The 16,953-nt window shown below is 38.9% G+C and overlaps 1 protein-coding gene across 4 annotated transcripts in view; it reads right to left on the bottom strand.

Annotated features, from left to right (window-relative positions):
* The window catches only part of TCAIM (T cell activation inhibitor, mitochondrial), a 59,483-nt gene that overhangs the window by 14,014 nt on the left and 28,516 nt on the right, over nt 1–16,953 (bottom strand). For 3 of the 4 annotated variants that reach the window (XM_039230402.1, XM_039230403.1, XM_039230401.1), the window contains exons 6-10: nt 7,762–7,884; nt 4,470–4,567; nt 4,114–4,205; nt 880–1,112; nt 181–312 (exon numbers count right to left, since the gene is read on the bottom strand). In XM_039230402.1, the coding sequence (XP_039086333.1) occupies nt 181–312; nt 880–1,112; nt 4,114–4,205; nt 4,470–4,567; nt 7,762–7,884 (678 nt within the window). The remainder of the gene's footprint in view (nt 1–180; nt 313–879; nt 1,113–4,113; nt 4,206–4,469; nt 4,568–7,761; nt 7,885–16,953) is intronic. The other variant, XM_039230404.1, reaches the window with a different exon arrangement.

A 16,953-nucleotide genomic window follows, 5' to 3' on the forward strand; every position in this document is an offset into this window, starting at 1 on the left:
CAGAGGATCCAAAGCAGGCTCTGTGCTGACGGCAGGAGCCGGGTGGAGGGCTCGAACTCACCAACTGTGAGATCATGACCTGAGCTGAAGTCGGATGCCTAACCGACTGAGACACCCAGGTTCCCCTGCATTTTTAACAGACTGACGGGCAGGCTGTGACAGAGGGCTCATAGCACTTACTCTTCTTTTCTTTTCATGTTGTCTCTTGCCTGTTGGGCTTTGGTGAGAATAAACCACTGGAGGTTTGCTGGGTCACAGAGGCTTGGGACATTAAAGTGCCCGAGTTCATGCAAGCTTGGAGCGTATCTGTCACTGTAATGAAATACACATAAAAGGAAAAATCGCTGATCTCTCGTCCCCCACACTGCCCCCAGAACAAATATTTTATTGGTCTGATTAGTGCTAACAGAATTTTTCAAGAAAATCCATTTTAACAGTATAGCAAACTTATACTTTGCTGTCCCCAAAGAGACACACTTTCAGGAGAAGCACATTCTTCCTCGCCGAATGGTCACCCTCAACTGTAAATGGAGGCAGAACCCCCTTCATGGGGAGGAGTGCATTTAAACACCAAGCCCAGGCTATGAAAACAGAGTATGCACAAAAAATATGGGCTGTTGATTCAACATTAGTTTAACGCTATAAGGTTTTCCATAGGATCAACTTTGCCTTGAAGTGGCAACATGTTTCAAAAATGTTCTAGAGGTTAGATCCTTCAGTCCTCTCATGACGGTTTTTTTAATGTGTAAAGAGTGTTGCTAACAGCAACGCTCTTTCTTTAGTTCCTAAGAACCACACACTGAAACACAAAACCATTTGATCTACCTACATACACATTTAAGTGAAAGAATAAAACGAATTCTTATTTTAGATATTTACCTGTTAAGGATCATTTGTAAACCACGCAGACTTCGAGGGTGAAAGGGTATTCTCTTTTTCAGCAGTTGATTATAGAACACGTCAAGAAGCGAGTAATACTCCTCAAGTGTCAATACTGGCTGCAATTCTTCGATATAAACCACTTGTATGCCACCTAGAAGATAGCTTATTTGGTCTTCTAAGAGCATCAGCCTCCTCCGAAGGTCAAAATAACTTGGTAATCTTTCAAAAAGCTACAGTATTTAAAAAAGTGAAAGAAACACTTAGTTTTATGTTATTATAATACCTCTATTTTAGGATTCCAGTAAGTGGCATTGAGAAATTCTAACAACAAAATTGTTTTCCTAGAAGGAAAGCTCAAATAAGTGATAAGACTTAACGTAGGGCTGGAAATACTAACATTCAAAACAAACCACAGTAAACCTTAGGAATTTTTAGATAGGACTGAAGAGATTGCAGAAAAAATGAAATATGTTCCAAATCAAAATAAGCCCTAAGTACTAACATTTAAATAATCAGGTAAGAACCTCAAATTCATTTAGAATGATTATATGGTCTAATAAAGAAGGGTCTGAGAAACAAAGTACATGTAGTTCCACTCCAAGCGTATTTCCTCAGATGTTACTTTTAATTCCAACAAAGCTCAATCAATACAGTAAATATTACTGAGCATGTCCCATGTACTTAAGCACTAAACTGGGCACCTGCACTGTACAGATTATAAGAAGTGCATCCTGCTTTTCAAGGAAACAAAACAAGAACCAGGCTTCTTTGTACTAAGCGCCACGTAAGAATGAGTGGATACAGAGAAGAGGTTCAAGCAAAGGTTTCTAAGGAAATCTGTGACCAGTCTGAGAGCTAAAAGAGAAATGGTATTTAGCAAGAGTTAGGATACACGTGGAAGTGTTCTGGAGGAAGAAAGAAGAACATGTGTAAAGATGGAAGCATGAGAGGGGGCGGCACATTCTGAGTTCTGGAGCCGGGCGTGGCTGGAGTATGGCCCGCATGTGGAACACACAAGGCTGACGTGGAAAGGACATGGCTGACGACGCAGGTACGGCTGGATTGGGGAAGGCCCTTGTGTGCTGCACTCGGGACTCAGACTTTATGTAAAGAGCTGGTGATGTACAGCTTACAGAGGAGTTGAAAGGCCTCAAAAACTCTGTTACAAGTTGTAGCGGTATAGAAGTTATTTATGATAAATATAATAATATATAATAAATACTATACATAATATATAATACATTATATATAAAAATATATCCAACACTTTGTGAAGATAATTTCCCTATACACTTTTTTCATTTTTTTCTCTTAATGAGTTATCTATGTATGAATGGTAACTACCTTTTAATTTTCAGATAATTGTAGATTCATACATATTTCACCGTTTCCCCAATGGTAACATTTTACAAAACTGCAGTATAATATCACAACTGGGAAACTGACATTGATAATAATCTACTGACCTTATTCAGATTTTACTGGGTTAATTTACACATGTGTGTGTGCGTGTGTGTGTGTGTGTTTATGGGGTGTGTGTATTTAACTGTGCAATTTTATCCCATGTGTAGACTAACCTACCATGATCACGGTCAAGATATAGAACAGATCCGCCCTAGGGATCCTTTGTGGCCCTGGGAACCACTGATCTGTTCTTCCTACAATTTTACTTTAAGAATATTACGGAAGTGGAATCACTTGGTATGTGATCTTCTGATACTGGCTTTTTCCACTCAGCACAATGTCTTGTGCTGATCCACCCAAGTTGGGGCTGGTGTCAGTATTTCACTCCCTCTTTTTGTTGGCTCATATTCTGTTGCGTGGATGTGTCACAGTTTAAACATTCACACACTGAAGGACACTAGAGGTTTTCTAGTTGTTGGCTATTATGAACATCTGTGTATAGGTTTTTGTGGGAACACAATTTTTCACTCCTCTGGTACAAATGGCCAAGGGTGTAACTGCTGGGTCCTATGGTCACCCTTGTTCAGGTGTGTACCATCGCACTCTTTACCAGACTGCCTGTAGCACTCTACACCCCACCAGTGACAGGGGAGTGATCCAGTTTTCCTGTACCCTTGCCAGAATTTGGTGGCATCGCTTTTTTTTCATTTTAGCCACTCAAAAAAATGTGTCATCTGTAGGTCATCTTCTGTGACAAATCTGTTCATGTCTTTTGCTTTTTTTGGCTGTTGAGTTTCAGAGTTCTTTATACATTAGATACACAGACTCTGTCACATACATGGCTTGCACATATTTTCTACCAAATTTTTGATTTGAATATACCCTTCACAAAGGAAGGTGCGTGGATGGCAGATAAGCACATGAAAAGATGCTCTCCGTCATGGGTCATTAGGGAAATGCAAAGGAAACCCACATGAGAGCGAACCCTACAGCTAGTAGAATTGCTAAAATTAAAAAGAAAACCATCACAAGTGGTAGCAATTTCTTAAAAGGTAAAATCCCCTAACATATGATCCAACTATTCCACTTTCAGGAGAAAGGGAGATACATGTGCACATGAACATCTGTGGACGAATGCTCCTAGCAGCTTTATTTCCAACAGCCCATCTGACACAAGTCAATATCCATCAGTAGGTAACTGGATAAACAAACTGTGGTAGATTTATATGATGGGATACTCACGACATGGCAATAAAAAGGAATAAATCCCTGATACATGCAACAGCATGCATGAATCTGAGAAAAATTGTTACTGAAAGAAAACAGAACCCCCCAAAAAAAGAAGTATATACTTTGTGATTCCACTTATAGAAAACTCTAGTAATATACACTGATCTACAGTGATGGAGAGCATGCCGTGGTTGTCTGCGGAGAGGGTGGGACCTGAGTACACTTCTGTGGATGATGGATGTGTTCACCATGTTGATTGTGGTTAATGGCTATTTACACCTGTTAAATCTCATCAAATAATATGCAACCTGTGCAATTTATCGTATGTCAATTATAACACAACGAATCTGTTAAAACAGCAGAATGCAAACCTTTTAGGCTGTACCTCAGAAAAGACTACAAAACTTCCAAATAAAAACTGACTTAAAAATCAGGCCTGTAAGTATTTTAACTACATAATAGTAAACATCTAATCTGAAAACTGCTGAAACTGTGTTTCAAGTTTTTTTTTTAGTTCATTGACATAACAGCATAGTTTGAGACAAAAGTATGTTGGTAACAAATCAGAGAGTCTTCTGCTTGTAAACTCTTCCTTACTTTTGTCCAGTGATGATGGACATCCATTGTTCCTAGCATCACATGGCCCACTGCACTCATCCCGGAGCGGTCTGTAAATATTATTGTACATCCTGATGATAAAAACACAAACCCTTTGGTCACTGTCCAGAGAGGCTTCATTCATCACTGTGCAAATAATTACTTAAATTTAGTGTACAAATTCAGGATTAAATTCAGTAGAAGCTTAAAGACAAATTATTCAAAGGAACAGATTTAAAAATTCAGCTGTGATAAGGTCATATCTGTAAGGATTCTTAATCCTTAGTTTTCCTCCACAATTTTCAGAGGTAGATAACAGCTGTGTGATATTTGAACAGAAAATGGAAATTGTGTACCTTTTGCATTTTTAAGTGTCTCCAAGTTCTGCTGTGCTAGGCGGCCCAAGCTGTGAAGTTGGCTACAGCGATGGGCGACGCCCCAGCTCCTCTGCCACCTAGGACACCAAAGCAGAGGCATGTTAACAGCGGGCACCCCTGAGGGAAGGGTGTGTGTGCGCCCCAGCCGCTTAAACCCTGTGAATGCCTTTTTCAAGTTGGCATTTTTTTCAACTAGCTCATTTTTTTATGAAGCAACCAAATGGAAAATGAATGCTTGGCCAGCGGGTAAAAATATTACTGCTATGTTCGGGTATCCAAAGATTTAAAACAAGCAAATACAGGGGCAGCTGAGTGGCTTAGTCGGTTAATGTCCAACTCTTGATTTTGGCTCAGGTCATGATCCCAAGGTCATGGGATCAAGCCCTGAGTCTAGGTCTGCACTGACTGCGGAGCCTACTTAAGACTCTCTCTCTCTGCCTCTCCCCTATTGCTCTTTCTTTAAAATTAAATAAAGAAACAAATAAATAAATAACACTAGCAAACATACTATGCTGTTTTCTCTTTTAAAATATGGGAACAAGGGGCCCCTGGATGGCTCAGTTTGTTAAGGATCAGACTCTTGTTTCAGCACAGGTCATGGGTCATTCTCGCTCTCAAAATAATTAAAGTTTAAAAAAAGAAAAAAGGAAGAGAAAGAAGAGAATGAAATAGGAAACACTTAAAAAATCTTTTCCATCTCTACGTCATTCAATGATGATGATTCTGTTTTAGATTTAAGTTCTATTTATTTACTTGTTTATTTATTTATTTGAGAGTGAGAGAGCACAAGTAGGGGAGGGGCAGAGAGAGGAAGAGAGGGAATCCTAGGCAGGCTCCTTACAGTCAGTGCAGAGCCCGATGTGGGGCTTGAACTCATGCTCCATGAGATCATGACCTGAGCCAAATTCAGGCCCCCCACCTGGGGGCCTTGGGATTTAGGTATTCCAGTGAGGCTTATCAGATTCTTTTTATCTTATTCTAGATTAGGTGATTTTTATGACATGTAATCTACTTGTTTTATAAATGAACACTAAATCTTAGTGACAAAACGGAACCGGATGCTCACATGTCGTCACAGAGGCACAAGGGTGCAAATGTAAGGAACATGGGTCTTAGCAGTATCAGAACACCCACCTTTGAATTCTAATTCCGTGATTTACTAGCTCTGTGACCTTGAACAAGCTGCCACTGGCCCTCCTAAAGTTTCCTTCCCATACATGCAAAGTGGGATCACTTCCTCCAGCACAGGCAGCATAAATCACAGGGAGCATGCATGTGAAGGAGTAAGGCACTCAAAACACATTCTCAAAACCCTTAAGTTCCTTCTTCAGCCTACCACTGATTCTGAGGAATGTCATTTCTGATAAGATTAAATCAGATTTCAAAAGTTTTCCTTTAGTCCACAGTTGAAAAAAGACATAATTTCAAGGAAAATTAACACTGTGACAGAGCTACTAAATACAGTTCTTATCAAGAAATGGTTTTTCACACAGACTGAAATAATGTCACTGGTCACAATGTTTCCATCTTTCGGAGGTTTGGGTAATTTTCCAATAGTGGAAAGTCATTACGCCCACGGTCCTCAAATGTTCTGGTCTCAGAATGCGTTTGCACTCTGAAAAATGGGGAACCCAGAGAGCTTTTGTTTATGTGGTTTCCATTTATTGATATTTACCATGGTAAAAAGTCAAAGCTGAGAAATTTCTACACCATATTGTAGCATAATGCTTGTTTCTATGTTTAAGAAATCCCTTAAAAAATTCTTTCGTTTTCCTAATCCCAGTCACTTTGATAGCCCATTTAGAATTTGCACTAGAAAAAGTTCTTTTATGCACAGAAATTTATTTTACAAACTTTTAAAAGAGATCTTGTTATCTGGATGTGAGTTAGAAAAGTCTTTGCTACTAGACTGTGGAATCGGAACAATGCTCTATAAACAAAGTAGGACCTAAAAATATTGATATGCTGATAAAAGAGCAGCTATCAGCACAAATCCAAACATCCCACATATCCCAAGTCCACTCGTTTTCTTTGAAATCTGAATTCTCTTATAAAACTATGATTTGAAAAAACCCCACAAAAACCCACTATGATCTGCATGTGTAAGAACAGAACATATACATATTCTCAATACTGGGTAGGCACAAGGAAAAGGTGTTATTATGGTACCCAAGTAGTCATTTTAGTTCAAAAGAAGAAAAAATATCCTGATAATGAGGGCTGAAAACAACAGAGCAGGTTACAGCGAACAGTAATGGCAATGTCCAAGCATGACAGCATCTCAGAGCTCTTGTAATGTGAGGCCTGGGGACCGAGTCACACCAGGCCCTGCCTTCCTGTCCTTACCATTTTAACAGCTGTTAGATCTGTTTTTATAATAATCGCCTACATGTATCTTTATGTAACTGCAATTTCCAGGTTAATGGAACCTTCTTTAAAAAGTCATGTTGGGGGGGTGCCTGGGTGGCTCAGTCCATTAAGCGTCTGACTTCAGCTCAGGTCATGATCTCGCGGTTGGCCAGTTCGAGCCCTGCCTTGGGCTCTGTGCTGACGGCTCAGAGCCTGGAGCCTGCTCTGGATTTGGTGTCTCCCTCTCTCTCTGCCACTCCCCTGCTCGTTCTCTGTTGCTCTCTATCTCTCAAAAATAAATAGATGTTAAAAAAAAAAAAAAAAGTCTTATTGGGGTTCCTGGGTGGCTCAGTCAGTTAAGTGTTCAACTCTTGCTTTAAGCTCAGGCCACGATCTCAGGATTATGAGATTGAACCCCACATTGGGGTCTGTGCTAGGCATGGAGTCTGCTTTAAGATTCTCTCTCTCTCTCTGCCCTTTCCCTGCTAGTACATGCTCTTTCTCTCTCTCAAAAAAAAAATCATATATATATAAAAACATGTTATAAAACATGGAGCCAAGAATACAACACCCATTTTCTCTCTCCCTTCATTTTAAACTTGGATACTAATCTCACATGATGGAGGAATAATTATCTTTTATATATTATATACATATGGAATATATTTTTCTTATAAACATTACTTTAAAAACTTAAACTGCTATGCTAAAAATGTTAGTATCTAAGCTTTAGTTCACGGTTTTAAACAAGAAATGGATCATTGTTTTCTTACACAGATGAACATTTGATAATTTCAGAAAAAGATAATTGAACACTTTTTATTAACAAGAATAATTAAAGTCAAAGATGCAACTATCTAACTGCTGGAGAGCTTGACCAATAGATAAACACATGCTTACTCCAAATTAGGTTCTTTGTTACCTGATGTCTGAGAGCTGCAGCTGATGGGACAGGTCGTCTTTTAAGCGATCTAGTTCTTTTCTAAGTGGCAAACTGTTCTTCAACTTTTTAACTGCACTTTTCCCATTGCTATCTAACCAGGATCTAGAAAGAAAAAAACAGACATATATACTTTGTTATACTGACTAGAATGCCAACACTTCTAGTACTGAAAGTCATAAGCCCTACTGTAGAGCAGCCCCAGTGCTAAATGGAGTTTCCAACCAAGTCTTTACCAAACTACAAGCTAAACACCAAGTGGAGAGAGAGAGTGGAGTACAGCCCAGAGTAGCAGAGTGGACTTCAACAGGGCATGTGGTAACGTGGAGGAAAGGAGGTGAGCCCCAGGGAACTAAACAGGTATTTTTGGAGACTCTGGGGTAACAAAAACAAAAACCAACTGTACTGGTAAGGTCTGGCCACTGGGGACCTTGGATAGAGATACAGTGGAGTAATAAGCACTGAGAGCTCAGGGCACTAATGATGAAGATTAAACTAGAGGAAGGTGTTGGACTCTACCCAACTAGAACCCACAGTGTGGTGTTTGCAAGTTCCTTTAGCCACGTGCACTGCTTTCTAAATGTCACCAGCACCATTAGATGGGTCTTTTTTTTTTTTTTTTTAATTTTTTTAGTGTTTTATTTATTTCTGAGAGAGAGAGAGAGAGACATCGTGAGCAGGGGAGGGTCGGAGAGAGGGAGACACAGAATCTGAAATAGTCTTCAGGCTCTGAGCTAGCTGTCAGCACAGAGCCTGATGCGGGGCTCAAACCCACAAGCTGTGAGATCATGACCTGAGCCGAAGTCGGACGCTTAACAGACTGAGCCACCCAGGCACCCCTAGATGGGTCTTTTGAGTTTGACTTTTCCACCTTATTAATTGTACCATAACATTATTTGCCCATGTGCTCTGGTAGAAGTGGTAGCTCTACCGTCTCCCATGAACATGACTGATGTGCGTGAGTGAAGAGCTAGTATAGCCTACTGAAAGGTGTAGCACACATGACGTATCTTGAAGTTTGAAACCTTTATCCCATCTCTAGAAATCTAGCAACAGGTTTAGCATAACTAAAATTTATTTTTTTTTATGCAAAGAAAGTTATCTAACTAGAAAAGGATTTAAGAGGTACTGCCAGAATTGACATTTTAAAAATAATCAAAGTTGATAATCCTGAAACCAATAAAATATTTATGCATTTATCAAATGCCTGATACTGTGTTGTGTTGAGATATAAGGAAGAAAAAGTCGCTGTGTAAAGGAAGACACACCTACTAAGGAATACGGAGATAAGAAATTAGGATACATGAGCCTTTATGAAAACAGGAAGAATGAATTCTGTCTGGAAGATTCTGTAGAACAGGTGATATGTGACCTGGAACTGAGAGACATAGCAGATGTTTCCAGGCAGATTACTGATGGGGGAAGGGCATACCAGTCATGCCAGTGCGAGAGGAACTGTGAGGGGAGTCAAGATTCCCAGATCAGATGATGCCCTGAGTGGGGGAAGGATGAGAGAGACTGGGGAGGGAGGTGGGGAGTCAGACCATCAAGGTTTTTGCACATTGGGAGAAGGAACTGGGACTTTATCCTCTAAGTAAAGGTATTCAACATTTAATTAATTTTTAATTCACTAACTCTGCAGAGTAATTCATAATTCTTTTTAAGAATGTTGGTAAAAACTTTGTCATCCTGTGCATAATGGGATAAATAAGAAAATAAATAAAAATATCTTACGTCACATCCCTATTATAGGCTACTGCATTATAATTTTTCAAGATTTTCCTCATTTATTAATACATGTTATTCAATTTACTTTAAATAACATAAGAGAAAGCATGATTTGTTGACAAACGAATCATTAAAGAGCATGCCATATTTGGTTTGGAGACAAAAATGTCTTATTATGTAGGCTGAAATATAGTCTTATGATTCTACACTCATGACTTTTGGAATTCTTACATTTAGTGTATAAAAATCAACTGCTCTAGTTGAACAAATTTTGTGTTTTGTTTCTAAACACAGAGATAAAAATGAAGCTTCTAAACATGACATTTCCTACATTCATGTAGATAGAGATACTCGTTTCCTGGCATCAGCTATGAGAGGCTTGGGAGCTACTGGGCACATCTAGCTGACCAAGACCTTGGATTCTAAACACCATTCCTTGTTAAAAAGAAGGAACCAGAGCTTTGTGACAAAATGGCTGAATCAAACATTGGGGCACGGACAGTCCAGAGAATCCTGGAATGACTTACTGAATGAGAAAGTGAGACTTCCCAAGGAATGACAGGGACATAGGGGCCAGCTTGAAGGGATGATGAAATTAGAAAACTGCTATCTGGATGCTATCATTGTAATCTGTGATTCAGGCAAGAATCATCAATGAAGATTAGAGCTAATGGGTAAGAATGAGGTGAGTAAAAACCATACACAAAAATAAACTCAAAATGGATAAAGGACCTAAATGTGAGACAGGAAACCATCAAAACTCTAGAGGAGAAAGCAGGAAACAACCTCCTTGACCTCCACTGCAGCAACTTCTTACTGGACACATCCCCAAAGGCAAGGGAATCAAGAGCAAAAATGAACTCTTTGGGACCTCATCAAGATAAAAAGCTTCTACACGGCAAAGGAAGCAATCCATAAAGCTAATAGGCAACCGATGGAATGGGAAAAGATAGTTGCAAATGACCTATCAGATAAAGGGCTAGTATCCAAGATCTATAAGGAACTCACCAAACTCCACACCCAAAAAACAAATAATCCAGTGAAGAAATGGGCAGAAGACATGAACAGACACTTTTCCAAAGAGGACATCCAGATGGCCAACAGACACATGAAACAATGCTCAGCATCCCTCCTCATCAGGGAAATACAAATCAAAACCACACTGAGATACCACCTCACGCTGGTCAGAGTGGCTAAAATGAACAAATCAGGAGACTCTAGATGCTGGCAAGGATGTGGAGAACGGGCACCCTCCTACACTGTTGGTGGGAATGTAAACTGGTGCAGCCCCTCTGGTAAACAGTGTGGAGATTCCTCAAAAAATTAACAGTAGAACTCCCCTAAGACCCAGCAATAGCACTGTTAGGAATTTAACCAAGGGATACTGGAGTGCTGATGCACAGGGGCACATGTACCCTAGTGTTCATAGCAGCACTCTCAACAATAGCCAAAACATGAAAGAGCCTAAATGTCCATCAAATGACAAATGGATCAAGAAGACATAGTTTATCTATACAATGGAATACTATATGGCAATGAGAAAGAAGGAAATCTGGCCATGTGTAGCAGCATGGATGGAACTTGAGGGTGTTATGCTGAGCGAAATAAGTCAGGCAGAGGAGAGCTACCATATGTTTGCACATATAGGTGGATTAGGAGGAGCTTAACGGAGGACTGTGGGGGAGAAGAAGGGGAAAATAGCTGGGTTGAGGGAGGGAGGCAAACCATGAGAGACTCTTGAATGCTGAGAACAAACTGAGGGCTGATGGGGGTTGGGGGAGAGGGGAAGGGGGGTGATGGGCATGGAGGAGGGCACTTGTGGGGATGAGCACTGGGTGTTATACGGAAACCAACTTGACAATAAACTATTAAAAAAAAAAGAATGAGGTGAGTAAAAGGATATTTAAATAGCTATATCTCTTCAAAAGCAACTAACCAAAAGGAAAACTAAACTTTATTGTGGAAAAATAGAAGTAATCATCTTAATCATCTTTTTGTCCTTTAGAGCACTGGTTGGACCCTCCAAGAGAAGTAAGTTGTAGAGAGGGAGGGAGAGCAGCCTTGGTTCTGGCCAGCTTGTTTCTCCTCTCATCTGCTTTCTACTTTTCAAAAATTCCCCAAAATATGTCTCTTCCTGACATTTCTTTATTTTCTCTCATCAACCTCCACGAACTTTCATAAATTCCTAAGGATCTGCTCTGCAGGGAAAAAGAGAAATGCTTTTCTGGATAATCCATGAGTTATTAAGGGGAATGACATGATAAAATCAATTAAGGGGAATGACAAAATAAAACTGAATATGTAGGTTAGGGAGAATACAGAATCTGGGGTGCAGGGAAGAGAAACCAATAGTACTAGTCTCCTTTAGGCAGCTATGGTCTAGGAGAAAGCAATGCAGATTCCCATGAAGCATTTTTGAATGATCTTTCTCTCCCCTAAGTAAAAACTATGAAAACAAACGAAGTAAGTCAAGAGCTACATTTTACTTTAGAACTAGTCTGGACATACCTTCCCCCTAACTTCTGTCCTATGACTGGCCAGTGTACTTTTTCAGTATCTCTTTTTGAGAGATACAATCACAGTCTGTATAATAATTTCTGTAAATGTTTCATTTCCTCCATTACCTTATTACCTCATTAGGGAAAGATGAGTCTTCTATTACCTAATGTTGTTCTAAATCCAAACCTGATATTTTCAATTTGATCTCAGGAGATCACCAAACAACCTACATTTGACTATGCAAATTAAACCATAAGGCAAAGAGAAAAGTATACCTTCTTGTCCAATATGGAGACACATGGTTATCCTGACTGCCCATACTCTAGAACTAAGAGACAGAATTCTATGTTACTCTCTAAATGGATTTAAAAGGACAATTAGGGGTGCCTGGGTGGCTTAGTCGGTTAAGCGTCCGACTTTCGCTTAGGTCATGATCTCGTGGTTCACGGGTTCGAGCCCCGTGTCGGGCTCTGTGCTGACTGCCAGCTCAGAGCCTGGAGCTCTGTATTTCAGAGTCTGTAACTCCCTCTCTCTCTGACCCTCCCCTGCTCACGCTCTCTCTCTCCTAGAAATAAATAAAAATATTAAAAAAAAAAAAAAGGACAATTAAGAGAACCTGGGTGGCTCAGTCAGCTAAGCATCCGAGTCTTAATTTAGGATCAGTACATAATCCCATGGTTTGTGAGTTCAAGCCCTGCCTATTGCCCTGCTGACAGCACAGAGCCCACTTGGGATTCTCTCTGCTCCTCCTCTGTTCATGAGCTCTCTCTCTCTCTCACAAAATAAATAAAAACATTAAAAAAAAAAAAGGACAATTAATGCCTGAATTTGCCGTAAAAATCATTTAATTCTTAATTTTACAATCATGGTCATTTGTAAAATTTGAACCCTTGATTTTTTTTTATTTTTTTAAAAAAAAATTTTTTTTTTTAATGTTTTATTTTTATTTCTAGGAGGGAGAGAGAGAGAGACAGACAGCGTGAGCAGGGGAGGGTCAGAGAGAGAGGGAGTCACAGACTGAAACAGGCTCCAGGCTCTGAGCTGGCAGTCAGCACAGAGCCCGACGCGGGGCTCGAACCCACGAACCGCGAGATCATGACCTAAGCGAAAGTCGGACGCTTAACCGACTAAGCCACCCAGGCGCCCCTGAACCCTTGATTTTTAATGGGGAGAAGTCCACAACAATTATTATTGAAATTAAAGAGCCATCTTCTATTTATTCTATAATAAAATACAGTTAAACCATATTAAAAATTTTTTAAAACATTTATTTATTTTTGAAGGGATACATGCACCTTGATGTTTATAGCAGCATTATCAACAATAGTCAAATTTTGGAAAGAGCCCAAGTGTCCATCGACTGATGAATGGATTAAGAAGTCATGGTGTAGTGGGGGGAGCCAGGGTGGCTCAGTAAGTTAAGCATCAGACCTTGGCCCGTTAGGATCTTGCAGTTCGTAAGATCAAGATTTGCACTGGGCTCTGGGCTGACAGCTAGGAGCCCGAAGTGCTTCAGATTCTGTGTCCCTCTCTCCTGCCCACATGCACTCTCTTTCAAAAATGAACATTAAAAAAGAAGAAGAAGAAGAAGAAGAAGAAGAAGAAGAAGAAGAAGAAGAAGAAGACGACGACGACGACATGGTGTAGGGACACCTGGGTGGCTAAGTAGGTTAAGCATCAGACTCTTGATTTTTGCTCAGGTCATGATCTCACTGATTGTGGGATCAAGCCCCATGTCAGGCTCTGAGCTGACAGTGCAGAGCCTGTTTGGAATCCTCTCTCTCTGCCCCTCCCCTGCTCATTGCTCTCTCTCTCTCAAAATACATAAATAAACTTAAATGGATTATTCAGCCAGAAATCATTTGCAATGATGTGGATGGAACTAGAAAGTGAAATAAGTCAGAGAAAGACAAATACCATACTACACCACTCATATGTGAAATTTACAAAACAGAATAAACTATCATAGGGGAAAAAAAGAGAGAGAAGAAAACCAAGAAACAGACTCCTAACTACACAGAACATATGGTTACCAGACTGTTAAATAGCTGATGGCGATTAAGGAGGGCGCTGGGCATTGCATGGAAGTATTGCATCACTAAATTGTACCCCTGAAACTAATATTACACTGTATGTGAACTGGACCCTGAAACTAGTATTACACTGTATGTGAACTGGAATTTAAGTTAAAAAATAAATAAAAGTTTTATTGAAATGTAACACACATACCATACATGTAGTGTATGTTCTCAGAGTTGTGCAATCACCAGTACAAGCAATTTTGGGACACTTTCATCACCCTAATGAGAAATCATGTAGCAGACTGCCTAGGTGGCTCAGTCGGTTAAGCATCTGACTCTTGATTTCAGCTCAGGTTATGATCTTACGGTTCCTGAGCTTGAGTCCTGCATGGGGCTCTGTGCTGACAGTGCGGAGCCTGCTTGGGATTCTCCCTCTGCTCCTCCCCTGCTCTCTCTCTCTAAAAATAAATAAACTAAAAAAAAAAAAAAAAAAAAAGAAATCATGTACCTCTTAGCAGTTACTTCAGAACTCCCCTCTAGCTGCAAGCAACCACTAATCTACTTCCTGTGTCACAGATTTGCCAAGTCCGTACGTTTCGCATGGATGGAATCATGCAGTATGTGATCCACTGTGATGACTTCTTTCTCTTAGCATAATGTTCTCGAAGTTCATCCAACTGTAGCATGTATGAGTGCTTCATTTGTTTTTATGGCCAAATACTATTTCATTGTGTGAATATACCACACTTTGTTTATCCGTTCATCAGTTGATGGACCTTTGGGTTATTTCCACTTTTTGGCTGTTATGAATAATGCTGCTATAAACAAGTTTTTATTAGACATGTTTTTTTCTACATCCTTCCCAATACTTGTTATTTTCTTTTGATTATAACCATCCTAGGCTATGAAGTGGTATCTCACGGTAGTTAATTTGTTAGACCTTGTGTTGGTTCCAAAAATGATTTCTGTATACTTATAATGATGAATATAAAACATATATTGTTATAAGATGCAGGGAAAGAGAAAAAATGCTGGTAATGAAATGAAGTCACAGGGAAGTGATATATAAAAACGAATACAGGAATATCATGTACTGAGTCTAAAATCAGACTGCAAATTGAAGAGACATTTGGTTTAGTTCTTAAGCTAATGATTCTTCTGAGATAAAAAGATTTCAGTAACTCAAGAGAAGTTCAGTTTTTCATGGATTTAAGAGGATGGAAAGGACAGCCATGATCCACATTGCAGTAAAGTTAAAATGGCAAAAATTTCAAACTCCTAGGCTTCAAACTACATGGAACTACATGGCATTTACACCAGAGCTTTCCAAACTTCTCTGATGGCAACCCACAGTAAGAGATTTTAAATGGAGACTCAGTATACACACATATGCATATACACATATGTTTACATATAACTCAAAAAAGTATTTTGAGAAACACCACTTAAAGTTACTGAAAACATATACCTAAAAAATGTTAAAAAGGAAGAATGTAAAGCAACTTTGCTGGTCCCAAATCACTAAACTGTGTTATGACTTGCAATTTGAAAAGCACTGACTTAGCCTATAAATAAGCAAAATATTAATGGAGAAAACAGAAGTCTGACATTTATTGGCATTCCAGATCTGCTAGAATAGCATTTCAATGGTCTTTTTACAGTTTATGTTTTCTCACTGGGAAAGATATTACATACGGGATTATTTTGTTTTAAAAGTTTATTTGAGAGAGAGGGAGAGAGAAAAAGAGAGAGGGGTAGAGAGAGAGGGAGACAGTGAGAATCTCAAGCAGGTTCTACACTGTCAGCACACAGCCCGATAAGGGGCTCGAACCCATGAACCTTGAGATCACGATCTTAGCCAAAATCAAGAATTGGACACTTAACTGACTGAGCCGTCCAGGTGCCCCTGGGATTATTTTGTTTAGACAGAAATGGATCCTGTTGGCTCCTTCCAAATACAAATTATGTAATTAAATTCATTTTTGTTATAATACTATTTGATAATCAAGAGAACATACTCAAAATATGAACATACTAAATCTACAGCATGGAGTGGCATTTCCTAATCTTTTTGATACTGGTAAATTCCTAGTACAGTATATAATTAAAGAAAACTCCTGAGGTATTAAAAATTTAATTTTACTCTTTTTATATGGTTATATAGTAAAATGAGTTTGAAGTAAGATAAAGCACAGTTTGTTAAGAAATGCAGAATTACACAGCATGTCCCAAATTTGTGGAATGAAATATAATTACCAGATGTAATACGAAAACAGACTAAATGGAGCTTTTACGACCTGATAATTCTTCTATTTTAAAAAAATCCCAACTGATTTATTTGCATAATTTGTGTTTTATTCACAATAAGTAGAGACTATTTCAGCCTGTACTTCTTAACAAAAACAAAATTATTGAAAAAATTAAAAGTCTACACTAAATAACATTGCTACTATATCCTCTCTTTTTAATACTAGAAGTATCTTAACATGTTTCCCAAGATGATTTTGATCAGGTGAATATAATAAGTGAATATCAGTTTGATGTAAATTTGATGCTCCTTCTGACCATATAATTTAGCATGTGCTCTTTCTGATTCCTTTTCTACAATTTACATATATATAAGATGAAATTAAACAATACAAGAATACAAATAAAAACTTGAAGATGGCCAAAATGACCATGGTGGTCAAGAAGTTTTGGCTGAGTTATAGGTACCCTAAATCTTATCAAGCAGTGTCACTCAATTCATGAGTTGAAAGCTTTAAAATGGTTCAACAATTTTGTAATTATTTTTAAAATAACTACTAATTAAAAACATTAATAATTGAAGCAAAAATTGATACAGATACCATTCTGGCTTTTAGGATAAAATCTCCTGGAATCCTTACTGGGAAAAACTAACATAAAACCAGCCCTCTCTACAATT

This window comes from Hyaena hyaena, unplaced genomic scaffold, assembly GCF_003009895.1.
Source record: "Hyaena hyaena isolate Hyena2069 unplaced genomic scaffold, ASM300989v1 scaffold_45, whole genome shotgun sequence".
Taxonomy (NCBI): domain Eukaryota; kingdom Metazoa; phylum Chordata; class Mammalia; order Carnivora; family Hyaenidae; genus Hyaena; species Hyaena hyaena.